At 39.1% G+C, this 25946-nt stretch overlaps 1 protein-coding gene across 1 annotated transcript in view; it reads left to right on the plus strand.

Moving 5' to 3' along the window:
* LOC145271287 (uncharacterized) overlaps positions 1–25946 on the plus strand; it is a 126969-nt gene that overhangs the window by 40356 nt on the left and 60667 nt on the right. Inside the window, exon 4 of the mRNA XM_080126838.1 lies at positions 1007–1108. Within this exon, the coding sequence (XP_079982964.1) occupies positions 1007–1108 (102 nt within the window). The remainder of the gene's footprint in view (positions 1–1006; positions 1109–25946) is intronic.

The following is a 25946-nucleotide window of genomic DNA, read 5'->3' on the forward strand; positions in this document are numbered from 1 at the left end:
AGGAAAACGGAAGACAATTCCACAGGCGTGCAGTTCTAAGAAAGAAGCTCTGTTCATGGAATCTACGTTTAGGTTTAGGCACAGAAAAAGAGTGGGGGGAATTATTGATAGTGTTTACAGCTAGACGAGTGTTTCTTGTGAAAGTTTGGCGAGGGGGGACCATAGATTGAAGCTCAGTCGAACACTTTCCATGAAAATAACGATACATCATTTAAGGGTTAAATAGTGTACAGTAATCATTAGGCCACTCAAGGATAAGGGTTAAAAAGTGTACAGTAGAAATTGGACAATATAGTAATCATTAGTAATGAAAATTTGTTAAATTTGATAACTTATATCATCAAGAACTTATTTACGTTAGACTTGAAGACAACCATATTGTAGTCAGCCGGAAAGCAGTTTTACGATTTCTGAAAATCTCGTCTCAATTCTGTAGATGCGCCTAACAAATTGCTAAAGGCGATTTGTTTTTAATTAAAAAAATAAACGGTTTTTCAGCAAATAATAATTTTTAGCAGCAATAACACAAACCGCAAATCTCAGTAGTCGAATTGAATTGAATTTAATAAAACATGGCTGCTAACGACTCTACAGTCTCGCTGGTCATAAAATTGGATTTTATTAGTTAAAAATAACTACTTAGTCAATTTATGTGATTTTTGGAATGTGAAGGGAGTACGTATCTTATAAAGATTTGTGTGTAATTTTTTCTAAAATTGGTTTATGCCATCGGATTCCAGTCTTGATTCTGATACCCCAAAAAGTTTTGATTTTTCCGTCCCAACATATTATGTTTATTGTCGGTACTTCTACAGTTTATCGCCGAAAATGAAACCGAAAAATCATTATCTAATTTAATTTAATTTTTTTTTTTTTAAGGCTTCAGTCATAGTTTAAAATACTGATTTCTCCTTCGGATTTTAACAACAGGTGCGCGAAAAAATGGCGTCTCTATTTTCGGCGATAAACTGCAGAAGTTCTTTTTTTTTTTTCTTTATTTTATTAGACTGTGTTTTCAAGACAACCCCAATACTTCAATAATATGTGCGGGTGCAATTTCCGTCATAACAATGAGTACGTCTATGTGTCCGTACAAGAACTGAATTTGGTAAGTTGAAATTTCATTGGTTATTCTATTTTCGTTCAGTCAATAGTATTTTAAACATTATTTTGCAGATTTGACCTTTAGTTGTACAAATAGCCTCGAACCCTGTCATAAAAAAGGGACATCAAAAAACAACTCCTGAAATACCTATATTATTGTTTATATATTATTGGCATAGTAATGTACCGCGTATCGGTGATTAGGGAAATTAAAAATACTGTTAGAAATTTCAGAATGCAAGGGCGATAACCGCGTGATCTACAATCACGCGCTTATTTCAACCAATGGTATTGCGTTGCCCAGTTGCTGCGGAGGATTCAGAAGTGGCGGGAATTTTGTGTTTCAAAAAACAGATTCAACTCGGCGCCGAAAAAGACGGATGCACGTAATCTCGCTCCGTGCCTATTGAACTAAGGCATGGTTCTAAAACAAGATTTCAAGATGACTTCGTGCCAAGCAGACGCGTGTAATCTCGCTCTATGCCTAATGAACTAAGACATGGTTCTACCCCATTTATTTCTCCGCTCTTTAAATGCGGATATTAGCCGGAGGCTAAAATGTTCTACGGATTAATTACTTCATCATCTCTGCCCGCAAAGGGGCATATTATTTTATGATCATCGATCGCAAAGTGCGTTGATTGTATCGACAGTCTGGAAGGATTTCGCGAACCCTCAACCAATTCTACGAGCGGCCGAGTCTACCAGCATCTTCACAAGAAGAAAACTACCTTCGCCTTTCAAGGCATGAACTACAACTACCTTCGCCTTTCTAGGCAAGAACTACCCGCCATTTGGCAGAAGCTAAAGATGGCACTCTTTTGCAATATGGACCCCTCTTTTACCCTTTTGTAAATAAAATTATTCTTGGATTTATGGTGAGCTTTTGTTGCTTTTCTGAGTCTCTTTCATTCTGCCATAGGCAAAAACGGGTAAGATAATTTCTTACACCGTTTTTATTGCAAAAGATATTCCTCCCCCCCCCCTCAAATTTTTTTTTCTTATGAGTAATAACGTTTTATTGCATAAGATTTCGATTCCCCCCCCCCCACATTATTGTGGATTTTTTCCTTTCATTGTGTCGCCTTTAAAAAAAAAAAAATATATTTAATATTCATTTTTATATTAATTTGTGATGGTCCTTAAAAGACCATGTGCTTTAACAAAAAAATAATATATTGAATATTCATTCTTATATTAAATTGTAATGATCCATAAAGGAACTTATTCATTGAAAATAAATATTCCTTCAATAAATTGTAACTGAAGTTCATTGAAAAAAAAAAAAAATTATTTCATGTAAATTGTAACTGAAGTTTTAATTCGTAAAAAAAAAAAAAAATATACCCTTCAAATATTTACGATAATTGTAATCGTTTAAACAAAAAAAAAATATATATTGATTCTTGAATTTATAATTGATTCATTGTTGAAATGTGTTGTCGAATGTCAGTCTGAACTGTTCTTATGGGTTTAAATTCCTTGTTCATTGAGAGTTTCGAATTTTGTTGACGTAGCCCCCTTTAGATAGTAGCTTCTCGTCGGAGAATCTTTTTCGCGCCCTTTGATTTTATTTCCCCACGTGGGAACGGCCATTTTGTTTTCTCGTGTCGTGTCCTTCGAACATGGCGAATTCAAATCTTGTTGGTCGAATTGAAGCTAAAAAGTTTGGATTGGATGAACGGGCGTTGTACAAATAATTTTTCTTCCGAGGAAAGACTAAATATATGTCGAGATTTTGAAATGTTTAAAGCGGAAGTCCATGATAGATTGGCTGAGCTCCAGCCAGAGATTGAGAAATCAAGGAATATTGTTCCCATGAAAATGGAGTTGGAGTGCCCCCCCTTTAGTGGGGATACAACTCCTAATAAGTTTGAGTTCCGTGGGTTCCTAAGGAAATTTGAATTCTGTACTGCGAACATGAAAAGTGCAGATAAATTATTATTGCTAAAATCCAAATTATCAGGAGAGGCGTTTAATATTTCTGGGGTTGATGTGATTCCCGGAAATTACGAAGCAGCTTTGGAGTGTCTGAAAGAAAAATATTTAAATCCTTCAGCAATTATGAACAAAATATTCGATGACATTATTCCACAACCAGGCCATTTTGCGTCTTTGAGGGATATCAGAATCCTCGTCCAGCGAGTCAAACTTGAACTGACGGAAATGGATAATTCCTTTGGCACGGATTTTCTTACAGATAAATTCACCCCAGGAAGATTAATAGCTCATATTCTGTTCGCTAAATTTCCGAACAGTGTTCGCAGAGAAATAATGAATAAATCCTGTGAACGGTTTCCTTCTTTAAAGTCTATTTTAACGTATACGTTTGACGTTATAGACATAATATTTCCCGGCAAACATGTCGGGTTCGTTGAATGCTGGAACCCTCGTGGTGAAGAATTTGGAGCCAAAACAAATCAAGTCCTTTCAGAGTAATAATAACTCTAAATCTTTCGTCAAAAATGGCGAAAATAAATTTTGTAAATTGTGTCAGGTTGATGGTCACCTGACAAAAGTTTGTTCTAAATTTCCAAATTCGGAATCTAAAATTATTCGAGCGAAAGAATTAAGATTATGTCTCCGGTGCCTCGGTGAGCACTCAGAGTCCAGTTGCAGGGGGGTTAAGGGGTTCCCCTTCCCTTGCAGTAATTGTGGTCTAAAAAACCATTATTCCTTAATGTGTCCAAAAGAATCTAAGTCCTTTGTGGGGCGTACTTTCGTGGCGGATCAGGACAAGAGTATTAGTCCTGTACTCAAGATATCTATGAAGATTAAAGGGCGCCCGGTTTATTTTTTCTGTCTGATAGATACGGGTAGCCAAAAATCCTTTTTCTCTAAAACAATTCTGGACCGGTTGATTCAAAACCGTAACCTAAATCCTGAGACGGTACAAATGTCCGTCAATACCCTTGTGGGGAATAAGTCCTTACGTCTTTCAGAGCTGGAAGTGTCTATTAAATTGGGACATCAGCGTCCTTTTTATCATTCTGCATTGTTTGCTGAAAATTTGAAATTGAAATTTAACGTAAACAGGTTCGATGAGATTACGTCGAATTTAACTAAAAAAGGGTATACGTTTTGCCCTGGTTATTCTGAACTAAACGGTTCTAACATTCTCAGTATCATTGGCCTGGATCTTATTCCTAGAATCCATAATCTCAGTTTAATTAAGTGTTTGGGAGGTTACGCTTGGAAACTCCCCAATTATATCATTCCCTTCAAAGGGGTCAAATTTTTTAAACAAAAATGATAAGGCTGTGGAAAAATTGCCAGCCATCGATCAAGTCATTAAAACACTCCCTATGTGTCAGTCATATTTAATTGATAGTGTATTAAAGCCAGTAGCATCTTACGAGGATGTGCTGCAACCTTTTTTTGACGGTCCTGCTGTTGAACGTGGAGTAGAAAAGTTTTTTTGTTTTTTTTTTTACATAGGCATCACCACATTATCAAGGTCCAGAGGCCACTCAAGAATAAGGGTTAAAGAGTGTACAGTAGAAATTGGACAATATAGTAATCATTAGTAAATGGAAATTCGGTAAATTTGTTAACAAGTGGAACGGCTAATCGAGAACTTGTTTACGTTAGACTTGAAGACAACCATATTGTAATCAGCTGGAAAGCAGGAAAACGGAAGACAATTCCACAGGCGTGCAGTTCTAAGAAAGAAGCTTTGTTCATGGAATCTACGTTTAGGTTTAGGCACAGATAACGAGTGGGGGGAATTATTGATAGTATTTACAGCTAGACGAGTGTTTCTTGTGAAAGTTTGGCGAGGGGGGACCATAGATTGAAGCTCATTCGAACACTTTCCATGAAAATAACGATACATCAGAGACAAACTCGCAACATCTCTTCTGTGAGATAGAGGTTGCAAGGAGGAGAAAAGGACATCTCCTACGAGGCTACGAAGTCTATTTTGAACTCTATCAAGGCAGGACAAGTCCTTTCTAGCAGCTCCTGCCCAGATGTGGCAACAGTATTCCATCCTTGGACGTACCTGGCTCTTATATAGATAGAGAATAGCATCAGCAGTGAGATATCTACCGGATCGATAGAAAGATCCCACCATTTTTCCAGCGGCCTTGGCAACAGATTTGATGTACGTGTTCCATTTAAGATCAGGAGTAATGGTCAAGCCCAGAAGCTTGTCAAAACTTGAGGCCTCCGGAAGACGAGAGCTATTCATTTCAATTGATGCCAAATGTGGATTAGAATGTTGATGATGTAAAGAGAGAAGCTTGGTTTTAGATGCATTAAAAGTAACCAACCACTCCTTTCCCCATTGTACTATGTGCTCAAGATCAGAGGAGAGAGAATTGGAGAAAACTTGGTCATTTACTGTCTTAGGTGTGCTACCATAAATGGTAGTGTCGTCAGCATAAATGTCTACAAATGATGTAAGGATTAATGTAGATCAGGAAAAGAGTTGGGCCCAGGATGGACCCCTGAGGGACACCGGCATTAATACTGTGAGCTTCTGATTTTTGCCCCTCAACTACTACTCTTATGAACCTATCAGAAAGAAATGATTTAATAATTGAGAAGACTTTTCCAGCTATACCATAGCTAGCGATCTTATGAAGTAAACCTTTATGCCATACCCTATCAAAGGCTTTAGGTATGTCAAGAGCAATTGCCCTAGAAAGATTGCCACCGTCGAGAGAATTGCTAATCCTATGCGATATGTTTTTTTCTCTGGACTCCATAGGTATCGAGGATGCCAACCAGTTGTCTTCAATTGATAAAGAAAAAATAAATGCCTTCGAAGAGGCTATAGTTCTCAAGGAAGGAAAATATTACGTCGAGCTGCCTTGGGAGCATGACAAGCTTCTCAAGGTGAAGTCCAATTATGTGCCTTCACTGCGAATAATGCATAGGGTGGCCCAGTCCTTGGAAGGAAAGGGACTGTATAACGATTATATACAGGTCTTCAAAGAATACGAAGACTGTGGAATTATCGAACCTTTCTCTGTTCCCCATGGAACTTATGAGAATTATAAATGGATTCCCCATCGGCCAGTAATTAAAGAAGGTCTGAGAATAACTACAAAAATCCGCCCTGTTTTCAATTGTTCGTTGAAACGTAAAGGTAGCGTTTCGATTAACGACGTTGCTTATTCGGGTGTTAACATGACTGCATTGTTGCTAGATATTCTACTAGCCTTCCGAAAAGAAAAATATGTGCTTTTGGGCGATTTGCGCAAAGCTTTTTTACAGATCAGGTTAAAATCTATTGAAGATAAAAATAGATTTTGTTTCTTCCTCAAGGTAGATGGCAAATTGTGCGCCTACCGTTTTAATACTATTATATTTGGGTTCAATACCAGCCCTTTTATATTAAGCTTCATACTTAAGCATCATGCCAAAAAATATGAAGCCCATTTGGCTTCACATTCGATTTCCAATAAATTTTATGTTGACAACTTAGTTACTACTAATAGTGACCGAGATACTCTAACCCATGTGTATAATAAAGTCCGCGACAGACTCGGAGAAGCGGGGTTTGAACTCCAATCCTGCAACTCCAATTGCACGAGCATACAAAATAAAATGATGGAAGACGGTACTATCTCGTCTTCTTCCCCCAACTTTGAAAAGGTGCTGGGGTATCAATATTCTGTTGAAAGGGATACCCTTAAACTCGCTCCATCTGTAATAGATGGCAATGCCAATACCAAACGCAAGATATTATCTCAAGTCTCAAGTCTATATGATCCATTATCTTTACTTCTTCCTGTCACCGTGCAGGGGAAGATTATTATTAGTCAACTGTGGAAAAAGGAGTTGTCTTGGGATCAACAAATCCCTGAAGAAGTTAAGGCCACGTGGCAAGCACATGCCAACGAGCTGAATTGTATAGGGAACTTTGAATTTCCTAGATGTACTCTCCTAGCAGAATCCCCTGTTGAAATTATTTGCTTTAGCGATGCTTCTAAGCATGCTTATGGGTTTTCCGTGTATGCGAAACAAGGTGCTCAGTGTTCCTTGATATTCGCCAAGGCAAAAGTGGCACCCATCAAGGGAAAATCACTACCTGTTTTGGAATTATTAGCTATATTTCTAGCGTTTAAAGTTATTCCACAAGTTTTGGGTGCTCTAGTGCCTATCAATATCAAATCCTTTTTTGTCGTGTCTGACGCACAAGTAGCCCTGTCATGGATTTTGAATGGGAAGGCTGCGAAAAAAATATATTCATTGAAAATCGCGTGTCAGACATTAATAAGTTCATTGAAAACATTAAATTTAAATATGGGATAAACCCTAAATTTAGTTATGTTCCTTCATCGGATAATCCAGCTGATCTTTTAACCAGAGGTATTACTGCCTCTAAGTTCAAACAATTTTTAAAATTTTGGACCTGCGGACCAGACTGGCTTAATCAAGTTGAAATCAGCTGGCCCACGTTCCCCTTGCCTTGTCTTAACAATGTTAACAGGAAGATGGTAACATGTATGTTCTCAGATGAAACTGCTTCTAACGAGAATCAGTTGCCAATTAAAATATCTGATTTTTCCTCATTAACTAAGGCTATTTATGTCTTAGAAAAAGTTGTGAGATTCGGTGATAAATTACGTCACCGAAAGACTGACACCGTCAAGAGAGCTAAATTGTTGCTCTTCTCTCATTTACAAAGGGAAGCGTTTCCCACAGAACTTGCTTATTTGCAACAACCCTCTAATAGGGCTGCTCCATCAAGAGTTACGGCCCTTGGGTTATTCCTAGATAGGGAGGGACTGATACGGACTCGAGGACGTATTCAGAACTCCGAGGTTTTTCCATATGAAGTGAAATTTCCTATATTATTAGGAAAAAATACCCACCTGACCAAATTGGTCATTATTGAAGCTCACCAGAATTGTTGTCATATGGGAGCAAATTCAACCCTTAGCAAGGTGAGGCTATCGGGTTTTTTGGATCCCCCAAGGGAGACAGGCGGTGATGTCGGTTCTCCATGACTGTGTTATATGTAAGAGAATTAATTCTCTACCGTACAAAGCACCCTCTGGGTCTCAACTGCCTTCTGATAGAGTAAATTTTGTCCGGCCCTTCAAATGTGTAGGGGTGGATTTTACTGGACATTTTTTTGTCAAAAACAATAATGAGGATGTCAAAATGTACATCCTACTGTTTACTTGCATGAGTTTACGTGCCATACACTTGGAATTAACATGAGCGCAAGATCCTTCTTGTTAGCGTTCGTTAGGTTCACCAACTTATTTGGTGTACCAACTCATATGTATTCCGACAATGCTAAATCTTTCATAGCGTCGGGTATTATATTATCAGACATATTTGTGTCTGATGAATTTAGAGAACATTTCAAATCCACTACTATTGTTCATTATACAATTCCCCTGTACTCTGCATGGCATGGTGGAGTATGGGAGAGATTAATTAAAACTGTGTAACAGTGTCTTTCCAAGTTGTTGGGTAGGAGGAAGGTCGGTTATTTCGAGTTCCTAACTGCCCTTTCAGATGTTCAAAAGGCCATAAATGATAGGCCACTAACATTTATTTCAGCTTCTGATAGAGGTCTTGATGGGTTGACTCCCAACCATTTTTTGCAGACAGGATATCATCCCCGCCTGCTTATCAATCTTAGCGGTTCAGAGGACCCTTGTCCAGAACCTCCAAATAGAAATTCGCTCTTACATTCCCTTGAAATGAGGGATGAATTTGTCAGTAAATTCAAACGTATTTGGCATAATGACTACTTGCTCTCAATTAGAGAAGTAGACGCCCACATTACAGAAAATGAAACCTCTAAAATATTAGAGGGTGAAATTGTTCTTAACAAAGCTCCTAATAAGTCCCGGCCCTTCTGGGGGTTGGGTAGGGTAGTAAAATTTTTGGTCGGAAAGGACAACAAGGTTCGTTCGGCCTCAGTGCTAAAAGACGGGTGTGTCCAAATTCATTCCTTAAAAAATATTTATCCTTTAGAGATAAAACATAATCCTGAACCTGCATTAGCAGAATTTGCGGAAGAAGGAGGCCCCTTCTTTTGCCCCACATGTTCAGTCGCCAATGACGGAACAACACCTATGGTGTGTTGCGACTCGTGCAATGAGTGGTACCATTTTAGTTGTGTCGGGGTCGACCAACAAGTTACCATTGAAGATTGGGTGTGTCCGGATTGTGCGGACCAAACACCAAGTTAATAATTGTATATTCCTTTATAGACTCATCAGTAGAGTCATACCTTTTATTACTAACTAGCAGGGCTACCCGGCGTTGCTCGGGACCGTATAAACAATGAAAAAACAAAAGTAGATATTGAACATATGTTTTATTCTTAGGGGAGAGGAATCTTTCATCTCAAGTTTTAGCGTTACAAACAAACATTTGTCTTTTATATATATAGATAATGACAGGTTTTTTGGGGGCCCCCCTCGAAGATAACTGATCAGTTGACCAACTTCTAGTGGTCCGTTTGACGTGAAATTTCGATATTTGTCATCCGGGTGATGGGGCTTCGATATGATACCAAATTTGTCAAGTTTGGTTCCGTCTTTCAAAAGTTTTAGCGTTACAAACAAACATACATACATACACACAGACGTTTGGCTTTTATATATATAGAAGATATAGAAGAAGATAAATTCTCTGTTTGCCATAGAGAGATTGTTATAAGTTCAGATTGACAACAGACACACATTGAATTTAATTGCTATTATTGTGTTAATATTAAGTCCTTTGGGACAAAATTTCATTGTAATAACTTGTCCAAATAGGCGACAATCCTTAATTTCCCGATAAAAAAGAAAGAAATGAGTATCCATTTCTTTCTCTTCCTTCCTTTGGCAGTGTGTTAGAAATTTCAGAATGCAAGGGCGATAACCGCGTGATCTACAATCACGCGGTTATTTCAACCAATGGTATTGCGTTGCCCAGTTGCTGCGGAGGATTCAGAAGTGGCGGGAATTTTGTGTTTCAAAATACAGATTCAGCTCGGCGCCGAAAAAGACGGATGCACGTAATCTCGCTCCGTGCCTATTGAACTAAGGCATGGTTCTAAAACAAGATTTCAAGATGACGTCGTGCCAAGCTGACGTGCGTAATCTCGCTCTATGCCTAATGAACTAAGACATGGTTCTACCCCATTTATTTCTCCGCTCTTTAAATGCGGATATTAGCCGGAGGCTAAAATGTTCTACGGATTAATTACTTCATCATCTCTGCCCGCAAAGGGGCATATTATTTTATGATCATCGATCGCAAAGTGCGTTGATCGTATCGACAGTCTGGAAGGATTTCGCGAACCCTCAACCAATTCTACGAGCGGCCGAGTCTACCAGCATCTTCACAAGAAGAAAACTACCTTCGCCTTTCAAGGCATGAACTACAACTACCTTCGCCTTTCTAGGCAAGAACTACCCGCCATTTTGCAGAAGCTAAAGATGGCACTCTTTTGCAATATGGACTCCTTTTTACCCTTTTGTAAATAAAATTATTCTTGGATTTAAGGTGAGCCTTTGTTGCTTTTCTGAGTCTCTTTCATTCTGCCATAGGCAAAAACGGGTAAGATAATTTCTTACAATAGTTAAGTACCGAACGTTTCATAATTAATAAATTTAAATTTGAAATAGAGAAATAATAAATTGCAAGAGATTACACGAGTTTAATATTAATTTGATTCGTTTATGAACTACTCACGTGATTTAACAATAATCACGTGATTCAAGTTTGAATCAAAAATGAAAAAAAAAATATTGTATAAACTTAAACTTAAAAAATGTCTGATAATTTATTATATCTATTTATGTATTGTTTATCATTAAAGAAAGGTATTCATTGTGTACAATTAAAAAAAACAACAACACAGAACATATAAGACATTTAAATATGAACGTTTCATAATTGTAACCTACGAAAACCTTTTTTTATTTTGATTAAAAGCAATATAAATAGAAGTTTTTTCTTTTTTTTTTTTAAAGTTATTGACAAAAACAACTTCTGAAATACCTATATTGTTTATATATTATTGGCATAGTAACATACCGGTGATTAGGGAAATTGGTACTCCTTGGGGGTTGAGTTCCATCGCGACCAGCAGAAAAATTTAACAGGTAAATGTTTACTTTAACTACAACTACTGCCACGCTGACAACGAATCTGATATTCAAACCCGAAGCTAATAGACACCCTCACCAATTTCCCCAATGCAAGACGAATATTAACCGTCATTAGAAAAAAGAAGAGACAAAAGACCTATGGCAAATGCTGGAGGAGGCAAACAAGACCTTTAATCTTTCCCCTCCCCTAGCCATATTCAAGGACTCAGATATTAGAAGTTTAAAAAAATGTTGTGTTGGGAAGGTTCCGGTAAAAATGCACCCCTCCCTGTATAGGATAGCTAAACTAACCTATCCTTTGCATGTCGGCGGTATCTCTCGTGACGGACTCATCGATACTGCGATGGGTACCTATTCCCTCACGAGAGCTATCGGCACGCTCACGACCGCGATGTTCGTTTCTGGTTCTCAACCCTAAGGCACAATCATGGATCTCAAGCTTGCTAGTGTGAATGTCCGAGGGCTAAGGGCCGACTCGCGAAAATGGCACTTGAGTTTGGACCTGCAGCACCTCGGAGTGGATATTTGCTGTGTGCAGGAAACCCATTTTATTCCTGGTGACCATTTACGTGCGCTGTATAAGACCTTTAAGGATTATTCAGCGTACTTTAGTTCTCACTCTAGAGGGGTCTCCTGGCTAGTTAAAAGGTCCTTAGATGCGTCGTGTGACCCGTGCTATATGGATCCGGAGGGAAGACTATTTGTTTTGGATGTTACCATAAAGGGTAGGGCATTACGTCTTATTGGGGTTTATGCGCCCAATAGCCACGTTGAGCTGGCTGCCTTTTTTCCGCGAATCGAGCAGTTCATGGATACTTCTCGAATGGTTATCTTAGCGGGAGACTGGAACGCGGTCCTGGATCCCGAGTTAGATCGATTTGGGTTACCTTCTAGGGGTACTAACAGAGATCGGGATGCTGTTTTATTTCGTGAATTTGTGGATAAGTGTGATCTTATCGACAAATTCCGAAATGAAAATCCCCGTGACTTAGTGTGGACTTGGACAGGTAGATGCGGCTCCGGTCCGGTACAGCTCTCGAGCTATATCGACCGGTTCTTAGTTAGGAGAGTCGATGTAGGAGTATTGAATTATCCAAGTTTCCACAACATAGTTTACTCGGATCACAGACTTGTCCGTGTACGGGTAAACTTAGATAGACCTAAGCCTAGATTAGCCGGTTACTGGAAGTTCAACACGTCGTTATTCGATGTGAAGGGCTTCCGGGAAGGGCTATTACTACCCATACTGCGGGAACTGACGGGGGCAATTATAGGTAATAGGTGGTGGGTAAAAATTAAGGAAGCCATTAGGTCCTTTTCTGCCAATTTTAGCAAAAGACTCAACCTAGAATCTAGGGCAGCTAAAGCGACACTAGAATCTAGATTAGATCGGGCGGTGGAGGAGGGGGATAGTGCTAGCGTTAATTTAATTAAGGCTCAGCTTGCCTCCCTTACTGAAAAGGAGCACCAAGCTTTAGCGATTAGGGCTAGGTTAAAAAGAATGCCCCAGGAAGCAACAAACATGGCCGCTGAACTGCGTGCAGAGGAGCTGAGGCAAGCGGCCGATAGGCACATCGCTCGTGTCACATTGCCGGACGGGCGTACCGTGACCACAAACCAGGGTGTGCTGGAGGCGTTTAGATCTCATTCCCAGGAGCTTTTTTCCATGGAACCCGGTCTGTCATTAGAACAGTTCGACACCTATTTGGCTGACTTTTCTCGTCTTTCGACGACCGAAGCGGCTAGGTGCGAAGGTAGCATAACGGAGGATGAAGTCATTCAAGCCTTGAAGCGGGTCGGCCTTAATAGGTCTCCGGGGATCGATGGTCTGCCCTACAAAGTGTATTTGAGGTTGTCGCACATCTTTCTCCCTTTGCTGACGGTTTTATTTAACTCATGGTTTAGGAACGGCTCAATCCCCAAGTATGGATGTGGTAAAGCTTGTTTGTAAAAGCAAAGATGGTGGGGATGGGTTAGGTAATTTCAAGCCCTTAACGATGCTTAACGCAGAGTTAAAGATTTTGGCCAAGATTCTCGCAAATTGTCTGCAGCTTGTCCTGGCTCGTCTAGTTAGCCCCGAGCAAACGCGTGCCGTGAAGGGCAGGACAATCCAGGATAACTTGCACACGATACGCCTGATGATAGAAAAAGTCGACACTGAGGCCGCGCTGATCAATTTAGATCAGTCCAAAGCCTTCGATAGGGTTGATCATCGGTACTTGGGGGCTGTTTTGTCGGCGGTCGGTTTTGACCCGCAATTTTGCTCGTGGGTTCATCTTCTCTATGCTAACCCCGCGGTGATGGTAGAAGTAAATGGGAGGAGGTCAAAACCCTTCAGTTTGTCACGTTCTATTCGTCAAGGGTGCCCGTTATCACCCATGCTGTACGTGCTTGCAATAGAGCCATTTCTGTGCAAGCTAAGGGTGAACCCGGTCCTACGCGGAATCACTTTGCCAGGTGCGGATGCCCAGGTAAAGTACTCCGCCTATGCCAACGACGTAACTGTGCTTGTAACGAGCAGTGCTGAAATTAGTGTCGTTGGTGTAGAAATCAGATTGTATGAAACGGTAACAGGGGCCAAAATTAACTGCGACAAGTCTTCGGGTTTGCGCATTGGTGCCTGGAGGGGTATGCCTCTTCAGGGACACTTTATTTGGAGCGACGGGCCTTGCAAGATACTCGGCATCTGGTTTGGTCCTGACCTCCAGCTGGAGAAAAATTGGTCGGAGGTTCTGAAAGCGGTCCGATCCGCAGCTGCGCTGTGGATCAGTAGAAACCTTTCATTAAAGGGGAGAGCGGAGGTGTGTAATACCCACATCTACCCAATCTTCATTTATCGTCTATCAGTGCTTCCAATCCCGTCAGATACACTGCTTTATCTGCAGAGGGCTCTTTTCAACTTTTTATGGCTTGGAAGGGCCCCTATGGTCTGTCGCGATGTCTGCTACCTACATCCTTCTGAAGGCGGTCTAGGTATGCCAAACGTGGAGATTCGGCTCCACACATTACGGCTCTACTACCTAGATCGAATGTGCACACAAGATAGGGAAGACGGTGCCCTCTGGATGGAGGACACCCAGAAAGCTTTTTCGGCTTTGAGAGGGGTGCACCAGTCCCAGGGGGAGGCACACAGGTTGCCCCGAGGTGAATGCCTCTTCTACCGCGAGTGCTGGCGCGCACTGAAGTTCCTCTTAAGAGTTAAGGAAAGCCTCTCCAGCGCTCTGCTGTTGTCCCGAAAGGCATTATATCGGGTACTAGTGAGGGAATCCATAAGGGATTTTATTGGTGAGGGGCTCCCTTTGACGAAGGGACAGCTCCGTTCAATCTGGCCTTGGGCGCCTGGGTCGGGATGCCTCACTAATGACGAGGCATCCTTGACCTGGCTGGTAATTCGGGATGCTCTCTGGGTCGGTAAGAGACTTCACTCAGCTGGCTTGGCAATTTCGCCTATTTGCAAGCAATGCGGCGACGAGGTCGAGACTTTATGTCACGCCTTCGTTAACTGTCGCATCGTGGTGCCGCTGATTGAGTTTGTTACAGGTCTCATGGTCCGCATACTGAACACATCGTCGTTAACTTTGGTTTCTATCTATGTATGTAGCAATTGGGCTCCGACAATGGATAGGATTAGAAAAGAATTGTGTTTGACCTTGTTAGCAGTTATGAGAGGTGTCATTTGGAAAACACGTATGAGAATGGTCTACGGATCTGAGGACTTCGCTCCCCTCGACCTTATACGAATCTTCCGTTATCATTTGAGGAGTCGTATCAAGGCCGAGAGAGTTAGACTCTCTTGGTCAGACTTTGTTGAAAGGTGGGTGTCAGTTGCGCGTGTGTGTCGGTTGAGAGAAGCAAGTCCTGACTGGTTCTTGGATGTCCCTTAGGAAAAGAATTTTGGGTAACAGAAACAGACGTCAGCCCTTACTCGTTTAAAGTCCAGAGTAGGTCATGGTTTAGGCAAGGTTAGGACCATTTTTTAGGCTCCTGTGTTCATAACTTAACTAGTGTGTGATAGAGATAATTAGGCCCTTTTTAAATTAGTCCCGTTTCTTTTTTTTTTTTTAGCTCCGTTCCCTCCCCAATTAAGGTGACAGATCGCTTGATTCGCCAGAGATGCGGGTCTCCTTTCGAAGTTTTCGTAAGAGGTGTGGGAATAAAGTGTTCGGACCCGCATCACCTTTTCGAGTAGCGAATCAACACACCTGCCACAGTTTAGTAACAGGGGGGTCTTTTGTTACTAACATTGTATATATCATTCTTTTTTCCTGTATTATAAAATTTTTATATCCCAAACCCCCCTTTTTCTTATGGGTTTTAATTAGTTTATTATGGTATGATGTTCGTATGGTGAACGACGAAGGATGTATACGCTGATGGATGTATAGTATGAATGTGGTATTGTGGTGAAAATAGAGTAAATGTAGGAACTAGTTAGGTTAGATTAGTTAGCTTTAGACAGAGAAGATCGCCGTTCCCCCTCCCCCATTGTGCCAAATTTTTCTTAAAATATTTTTTGTATTTTACGAAAATAAATATCTACCCCATTATACCCAAAAATATTGCAACATATATACATATATATATATACATACACATATATATATATATATATATATACATATATACATACATGATGATTGCAACGTCTTGTCAGACGAGTGCCACTCCCTCAGACATTTAAAATCTATGAGCCCAAATGCCTGAGGGAGTATCTATACAAAGATGATGTTACAGAGTCTTAGCTTTGTACGACAGCTAAGTCTCTCTCTCGGTTCAAAATGTTAAGACCCAGCAACAAGCAAGAGCAAGATAGCCAGCAACAACTTACACTGCAGACCAGCTTAATGCGGGTAATGGTCTTCCGCTTTATGGTTTTTTAAATCAGAGATTTGCTTCTCCTAGAAAGGTTGCCTTCACCACGGCTTACGGGAGCCCTCTCCACCCCAATACACATATACACACATACATACATATATATCTATACATATATATATACATACATTCATACATACACATATATATATATATATATATATATACATGCATATGTGCTACAAAAAAATTAAAATTTCCTGTCTTTTTGTCTCTTACTTTCCCTATCCGTACTGCTCTAACCAAGTATGCCGACCTGTTCCACAAATCCCAAAACCTCAACATGAAATATCTCCAGAATAAAAACTCGAATAAACCTAGAACCCCATCTTCCAACGTAGACCCCTACTACCAGGTCTCCTTCTCCAACATCAGGGGTCTACGTTCCAACCTTCCAGAGGTTGAAACCCAATTAAAGGAGACAAAACCGAACATATTATTTCCAAGCGAAACTGGAATAGGGCCGACCACTTCCCTAGATGAGTTCATAATTAACGGATACTCTAATTTAACAGCTAATCTGACCCCAAGATCGCCATGGGCATCGAATATGTGCCGACATTAAAGATGGCTTCCCATGTGGCAGGGATATCTCTAGAGAAGATCCTAATCTAACCTATATGTGCTTCTGGGTTGCACTTGCTTACACCACTGCATTTATATTTGTCCTCTATCGCCCCCACAACTGCGGAGTTACTATTTTTAAGAGCATATCTGAGAAAATAGACCACATCCTGTCTGCACATCCCTCGGCTAACATCCACATCTGTGGTGACTACAACATCCATAACGTAGAATGGCTGACTAATTCAAATAAGACAGACGATGAGGGGAGGTTTTATCATGATTTTGCCATTGCTTATGACCTCACTCAGATTGTTCGCGAACCCACCCGTGTGCCCAATACACCTGGTCAGTATGCAAGCCTCCTAGACCTTTTTCTCTCAACTTCCCCTGAGCTATGTTCATGTTCTGTTCATTCTCCTCTAGGATCCTCTGACCACTCCGTCATATCAGTTAAGATGAAAACGAAATGTAAGAAGTCCCCCAGACGTACCCCTCCACCATACTGTATACCGATACTCTATGGTTGACTGGGATAGCTTCCATACATTAATATCTGATTTACCTCTGCACTCCATGTTTAAAAAGGAAGTGTCCTCTAAAGTATCAGATCTGACCGAATGGTTAATTGTAGGCATAGACCAATTCATACCATCTAAAAAATTCCAACAAAAACCTAACAGCCAGCCATGGTTCTCCCCAGAATGTGCTGCTGCTATTGCGCACAGAATTCACTTTTTCCATAACTACCAACGTAATAGATGCACAGAGACTAAAGCTGCTTTCAGGACTGCCAGCAACCACTGTAAAAGAGTAATAAAAAATGCAAGAGAGCTATATGCCCAGTTTGTTAAATCCAAGGTAGCTGATCAGCGGCTTAGTTCCCACCAGTTTTGGCAAATAACAAATAGGATCCTGAACAGAAGTGTGCGTTCTATCCCAACCATTATCAATGGACCAGAGGTCATCTCGTCAGCGTCAGACGAGGCCAAACTATTTGCAAAGAACTTTGCAGCTAATTTTACCCTATGCGACGAAGGCCATCAACTCCCCATATTTCCTCCTATAACACAGAACATGCTAGGTAACATACAAATATCCGTGCATGGGGTCGCCAAGCTAATCAAGAACCTTGATTCCAGTAAAGGAACTGGCCCTGACGGCATCCCAATTATAGTGTTAAAAAAGCTTCAACCAGAACTTGCTCCCATACTTATGAAACTATTTAAGCGCTGCCTTAAGGAGAAGTGCTTTCCAACACCTTGGAAGACCTCATCAGTTTGCCCTGTATTTAAGAATTCAGGTGATAAGTCATCTCCCTCTCAGTACAGACCAATAAGTCTCCTGTGTGTTATGAATAAGTTGCTGGAACCCATATTAAATAGAGAAATAGTCAACCAGCTCAGCAGAAACAACCTTCTTAGTGATACACAATATGGTTTCCACTCTGCAAGATATACCACAGATGTGCTGATGGTTATATCTCACAGGATTAGTGAATCTCTTGACAAAGGCTTCCTTTCTGAGGCAATTGCTCTGGACATATCAAAGGCCTTTGACAAGGTATGGCATAAGGGTCTACTTCACAAGATTTCCAGCTACGGTATAACTGGAAATGTTTTCTTAATCATTAAATCATTTCTCTCCGATAGGCACATAAGAGTAATGGTCGATGGACAAAAATCAGAGGCCTGCAGTATTAATGCTGGAGTCCCTCAGGGGTCAATCCTGGGCCCAACTCTCTTCCTGATCTACATCAATGACCTCCCTAAATACATACTTAAATCATTCGTTGACATCTATGCTGATGACACGACCATCCACGGCAACACATCAAAGGCTGTAAATGACAAAGTTCTCTCTGATTCTCTCTCCTCTGATCTCGAGCGCTTGGTTCAGTGGAGGAAGATGTGGCTGGTTACCTTTAATGCATCTAAAACCAAACTCCTATCCTTACATCATCAACGCTCTGATGCTCATCTGGCATCAATTGGGATGGATGGCTCTCGTCTGGGAGAGGCTCCGTGTTTTGACAAGCTTCTGGGTTTGACCTTTACTCATGATCTGAAATGGAACACGTACATCAAGTCTGTTGCCAAGGTCGCTGGAAAGATGGTGGGATCCTTCTACCGCTCCAGAAGATCTCACTACTGATGCAATTCTCTATCTATATAAAAGCCAAGTACGTCCAAGGATGGAATACTGCTGCCATATCTGGGCAGGAGCCGCTAAAAAAGCCTATCCTGCCTTGACAGAGTACAAAATAGACTTCGTGGCTTAGTGGGGGATGCCCTTTTCTCTACCCTGCAACCTCTCTCCCACAGAAGAGACGTTGCAAGCTTATCCTTGTTTTATCGTTATTTCCATGGCATGTGCTCGTCTGAACTCCAATCTCTGGTCCCTCCTCGCCAATCTTTCACGAAAAATACCCGTCTGGCTGAATCCACTGTGAAAAATTTCCCACATCTGTGCCTAAATCAAAACGTGGATTCAATGATCAAAGCTTCTTTCTTAGAACTGCACGCCTGTGGAACTCTGTTCCGTCTGCCTGCTTCCCACTTGACTACAACTTGGATGTATTACAGTCCAACGTTAACAAATTCCTAATGAACCGCCCCCTTAAGTAAACACTTAATCAAATATCAACACTAACGTAATGTATTTGCAATAACCCTTATCCCTGAGTGGCTTCCGGACCTTGATAAGTGGTGACCACTGTGTAAAAAATATATATATATATACATACATATACATATACATATATATACACATACACATACATATATACATATATATAGATACATATCCATATATATCCATATATATATACATATATATACATATATACATATATATACGATACATATATATCTATATATATATATATATACACATACATATACATACATATATATCTATATATATATACATATATATACATATGTATATATCCATATATATATACATATATATACATATGTATATATCCATATATATATACATATATATACATATATATATACATATATATATATATATATACATACATGTATATATCCATATATATATATATACATATATATACATATGTATATATCCATATATACATATACATATATATACATACATATATATATACATATATATATACATATATATATATATATATAAATATATATACATATATATAAAAATATATATACATATATATACATACATATATATATAAATATATATACATATATATATACATACATATATATATAAATATATATACATATATATACATACATATATGTGCATATATATACATACATACATATATAAATATATATGCATATATATACATACATATATATATATAAATATATACATATATATACATATATATACATACATATACATATATATAGATATATATCCATATATGTACATATATATATATATACACATATATATATATACATATATACGCATATATATATACGCCTATATATATACATATATATACATATATGATGATTGCAACGTCTTGTCAGACGAGTGCCACTCCCTTAGACATTTAAAATCCATGAGCCCAAATGCCTTAGGGAGTATCTATACAAAGATGATGTTACAGAGTCTTAGCTTTTTAAGACAGCTAAGTGTCTCTCTCTCGGTTACAAAATGTTGAGATCCAGCAACAAGCAAGAGCAAGCTAGCCAGCAACCAATTTAACTGCAGACCAGCTTAATGCGGGTACTGGTCCTCCGCTTTATGGTTTTTTAAATCAGAGATTTGCTTCTCCTAGAAAGGTTGCCTTTAACACGGCTTACAGGAGCCCTCTCCACCCCAATATACATATACACACACACAAATATACACGGTGCTAGTTGGCCGTTGACCCAGAAAAAGAGTTCATTCGTTCATACACATACATATATACATACACATATACATACATATATATTCATACATATATATTCATATATATACATATATATATATACATATACACATATTTATACATATACACATATATATACCTATACACATATACATACATATATATATATATATACATATATATACATATATACACATATATATATACATATATATATGCACATATATCTACATATATATATATACACACATATATATATGTATATATAAATATATATATACAAATACATAGATATCTATATACAATGTGTGTATATATATATGTATATTATACATATATATATACACATACATATATATGTACATTAGACCTCTTCAAAATCGACCTTTTTCTTCAAACATATGGAAACTGCTATTATTCACATTCTCCAAGGTCTAAATTAGCTAAATATACCAGTTATTGTGATCTTGGGCCTTGGCTATGCCATCCTCAACAGCTATGTGATTTTATTGTTGACGTTTTTCAAAAACGCTGCAAAATATGGGATATTATGTCCTTATTTTCATTGTAGCTTTCCAGAGGTTGATGCTATAGCATTGAAAGTGGTACCAAATGAAAGCTAATAAAATTTTCTTGCATATGGTAGTAAGCACAATAAAACACATGGACACCTGTGTAAATTTTAACTAATTTTAATGCACAAACAGCTGGGACACTACAAAAAATCAGTTTGGTAGTATGATAGCACTGCAATGACACATATATTGCATAAGAAACTGTCAGATAGAATGTTACTAATACATGTATTATCACTTGTTCAATGTGGCTTTTTTGTAACTGTCAAATTTTTTCCTGTGGTACTCCACAACTTGTAGTAAGCAGCTTCTTTGCTCTGGGTCACTTGTGATCTGAGTTGCAAAGTCACTCATTAGTTTCACACCTCTCTCAGCCACATCATTGGTCACTTTCACTGACCTCACAAACTTATTTTACTTGCTTGAAATTTATAATTTAAATATATTTCGGAGTCAAGTATTTTGTTTTCTTTCTTTCTTTTTTTTTCCTTCTTCCTTCTGTGCATTCCTGTATCTGTCATTGTCTTCCCAGGTGTCAGCAGGAGTAGTGAGCCAGTCACATTTCACTCGAAGAGCATCAAACAGAAAGTGAGACTCTGGCCCTACCAGGTCTGTGAGAACTGTAGCTGCATTGATGACAGGAAAAATTGGCTTGCCTTTCCTGTAACTCTCAGGTTTCTCTGTTTCTGACAGCTTGACTGCGAGCTTCTCTTTTGCAAACTTGGTCATGCTGGCATGTGAACTGAACAAGGTGAATGGCACTAGTTCCTGGGTCAGATACCAGCGGTGGTTGTTCATTTTCTTGAGAACAGACATTGCCAGTTCATAGTCATACTGCTTGTATTGCAGCATGCTCTTCATAAGCTGGAGGTCATGGATAGGTGCATCAGCTGCAGATGTGGTGGTCACCCAGTGGCTGGTGTAGAATAAGGCCAGGAACTTGTTCATCCTCTCCAGCTTGAAGATAGTGTCCGTGTTGTATTTTAGTTCCTTGGAAAACATGAGCATCTTCATACAGTAAATGTTCCTGGCCATCCAGCGGGCTTGGTGAATAGCACCTGGCTTGGCTCAGTGGATACCTCGAGGAGGTTCCTCACCAAGCAGGATCAGGCACAGCTCTGGCACCTCTCTGTAATTTGCCCTCGGACTTGATTCCTCAAGGAAATTGCTTAAGACTGCAATTGTGCTTGTCTTCTTCTGTTTCAAGTCTTGTTCAACTAGGCCCATAACTCTTGGGCAGTCCTTAACCAACTTGTCCCACTTCTCTTTCACATTGCTGAACATTGGGTTGTCAGAACTCTTGACCTTGCTGAACACAGCCTCCCATACACTTCCAATTATTACCTCTGATATGTGATGGCGACAAGCGAAGTAGAATACCTTTTTGTCTAGTTTTTCTTCAATAAGCTTCGCTGCACCCTTGTTGATGCCACTGTTGCTTGCTGTGGTTTCAAATACCAAGCCTACAATGTTGTCTTTGAGACCCCATGCTTCTATCAGTTCCAATGTAGCATTACACTGTTGGATTCCTGTGGAACTTTCTATGAAGGGCACACCAAGCAGCTTCCCTTCTTCATACTGTGGAGTACCAGAGACGAGCACTGCAAGACTTTCCACTGGATATCTTTCACCAAGAACATCCCGTAGAAGTTTTCCATCCCAGTGTAGTGTGCAGTAATCTGGCGGACTTTCCTTGAAGTTATTCATGTAACTTTGGCACAAGTTATGACGAGTGTTTATCCTATTTCGTCTTGTAGTAGAGGCTGATATAACAAAGTCATCAAGATCTGCGCATCCTGCCTTCAACACTGCAGACACCATGGCTGTAGTCTGGTTGTCAGAGAGTGACAACCGATCTGCAGTGCTACAAATCTCTTCACTGGTCATAACTGAGTGTGGAAAGTGTAAGGTTATCGTACTTGGTTTTGATGAACAGCTTGGTGTTGTCCCAGTGTATTCTGAACCCACACTAGTACCAGAGCCTTGACTGTTCTCTGGGTCTTCATCACTTGAAATTTTCCCAACTTCTGCTGCTGCAGCAGTCACTGATGATAACATTCTCTCTTCTCTTTCTTCTCGGAAGCTTTTCTCTCTAGACTTCTTCTCAAACACCTTATCATGACCTGACATGTGTGCCAGGCGAGTGGTCTATTGGTCCAAGTAGAAATTGACGTCCTCTTCCTTGGTCTCCTTTGTGAGCAGCCTGTTGCTTCTTATCTCCTCCACAACATCCTTTGCTCCAATAGCAAATAACTTGTCTAAGTCCTTCAGAAAGTAAGTTTCTCTTCCTCTGGTTTGTTATTTCTACTCTTGTTTTTAAGAATTTTCCTGTACTTTTCATAGAGGATCATGAAACGGTTGACTGCATTTGGTCTAGTTAGTGTTTTAATCCTTGCCATATTTCAGAATGGCAAAACGACATCCACTGTATCATGGGCTAAAGACCTATTGTCACTGTTGGGATTATCATTCCTCAAATGCAGGAAATACTGGAACACCTGGCGATTAGTAGGAAGTTGAGAGCCCCTGATGCTGGAGCTGGGTTGCCCAATGAGATACATATCACTGAATGACCTTGTGGCAGGAGTTGCCACCTTTCTTCTCTTTTCAGTTGGTTCATCCCGTTCACTTGTATCGCTGACCACTTTCCCACATTGTAGTTGTCTTCCAGATGCCATGTTGTCAGCAGTTCACAAATCTTAACAAATCAGCTTTAACTTACAATCTGAAATGAAGAGATAAAATATACTTAGTGATAATAAATTATATACATGCATTAAGAGTAACATTTTTGAGATAAAGTTTTGTATTATATGATGGCATCCTTTCCAAGCATAAAAAATATATATGTTTGTGCATTAAAATTAATTAAAATTAACACAGATGTTGATGTGTTTACGACCATATGCAAGAAAATTTTATTAGCTTTCATTTGGTACCACTTTCAATGCTATAGCATCAACCTCTGGAAAGCTACAATGAAAATAAGGACATAATATCCCATATTTTGCAGCGTTTTTGAAAAACATCAACAATAAAATTACATGGCTCTTGAGGCAGGCATAGCCAAGGTCCAAGATCACAATAACTGGTATATTTAGCTAATTTAGACCTTGGAGAATCGGAATAATATCAGTTTCCATATGTTTGAAGAAAAAGGTCAATTTTGAAGAGGTCTAATATATATATATACATATATATATATATAAACCGATTGGAAAAGTATGTATAAACATATATATACACATATATATACATACATATATATACATATATATATACATACATATTAATATATACATATATATACATACATATTCATATATACATATATATACGTATATATACATACATATATATACGTATATATACATACATATATATACATATATATACATACATATATATATACATATATATATGCATATACATATATATACACGTAAATATATATACATATATACATGTATATATGTATATATATTTACATATACACATATATATACATATATATATATACCTATATGATGATTGCAACGTCTTGTCAGACGAGTGCCACTCCCTCAGACATTTTAAATCCATGAGCCCAAATGCCTGAGGGAGTATCTATACAAATATGATGTTACAGAGTCTTAGCTTTGTATGACAGCTAAGTCTCTCTCTCGGTTCAAAATGTTCAGATCCAGCAACAAGCAAGAGCAAGATAGCCAGCAACAAATTAAACTGCAGGCCAGCTTAATGCGGGTAATGGTCTTCCGCTTTATGGTTTTTTAAATCAGAGATTTGCTTCTCCTAGAAAGGTTGCCTTCACCACGGCTTACGGGAGCCCTCTCCACCCCAATACACATATACACACACACAAATATACACGGTGCTAGTTGGCCGTTGACCCAGAAAAAGAGTTCATTCGCCCTTAGGAAGGTCTTGTTTTTAATCCTTCAGGGAGACTAGCCGCCCTCCTCACCAAACAAGTCTGGTGGGGGAACCAGTTTAGTCGCCGGTGACCCGACCATGAGGCAGGTAGTACTGGGTTACATGGTACCAGTAGCACATGACATGACCTGACATAAAATATACCTATATACATATATATATATATATATATATATATATACATATATATATATATACATATATATATACACACATATATATACACATATATACATATATATATATATATATACACACATATAGATACACATATATAGTTACACATATATATACACACATATACACACACACACACACGCATATATATATATATATATATATATATATATATATATATATATATATATATATATATACATATTAATTTATTTTTATTTCAGACTATTATTCTCATCTTTATTAGTCGTTGTTTTTCATCTTTTATTGGTTGTTGTTTTTTCACAACGTTTCAGCCAACTATTCCTCTGGCCTTCGTCAGGTGGTAACCGCGATGGATAGGAACTTCGAATCTCCTAACTGCATTCTCAGCCATGACTGCCATCCGTAGTTGTTGTCGTCTCACCACATTTTGGCCAATTAACCTCTGGCACGCTTTGGGTGGGATTGAAACCGCTATCTTCAGACATATAACTGTCAACAGGAGTATGAAAGCTCACTAGACTCTCCTTGATGCTATCACGAAAACGTTTTTTGGGCTTGTGCTGGGGTCTTTTTCCAATAAAGAGCTCACCATAGAACAATTCTTTTGGGAGACGATAGTCTTCAAACCGGATGAGATGACCCGCTCAACGCAACTGGTTCTTAATAACAATGGTAGCAATACTGGTTGCTTTGGCCTTTTTTAAGACATATGTATCAGGGACAAAGCTATACCACTTTAAACCAAGAATATGTCTAAGGCAGTGCTGATGG

This window comes from Euprymna scolopes, chromosome 46 (assembly GCF_053919585.1).
Source record: "Euprymna scolopes isolate OS-2025 chromosome 46, ASM5391958v1, whole genome shotgun sequence".
In the NCBI taxonomy this organism is placed as follows: Eukaryota; Metazoa; Mollusca; class Cephalopoda; order Sepiida; family Sepiolidae; genus Euprymna; species Euprymna scolopes.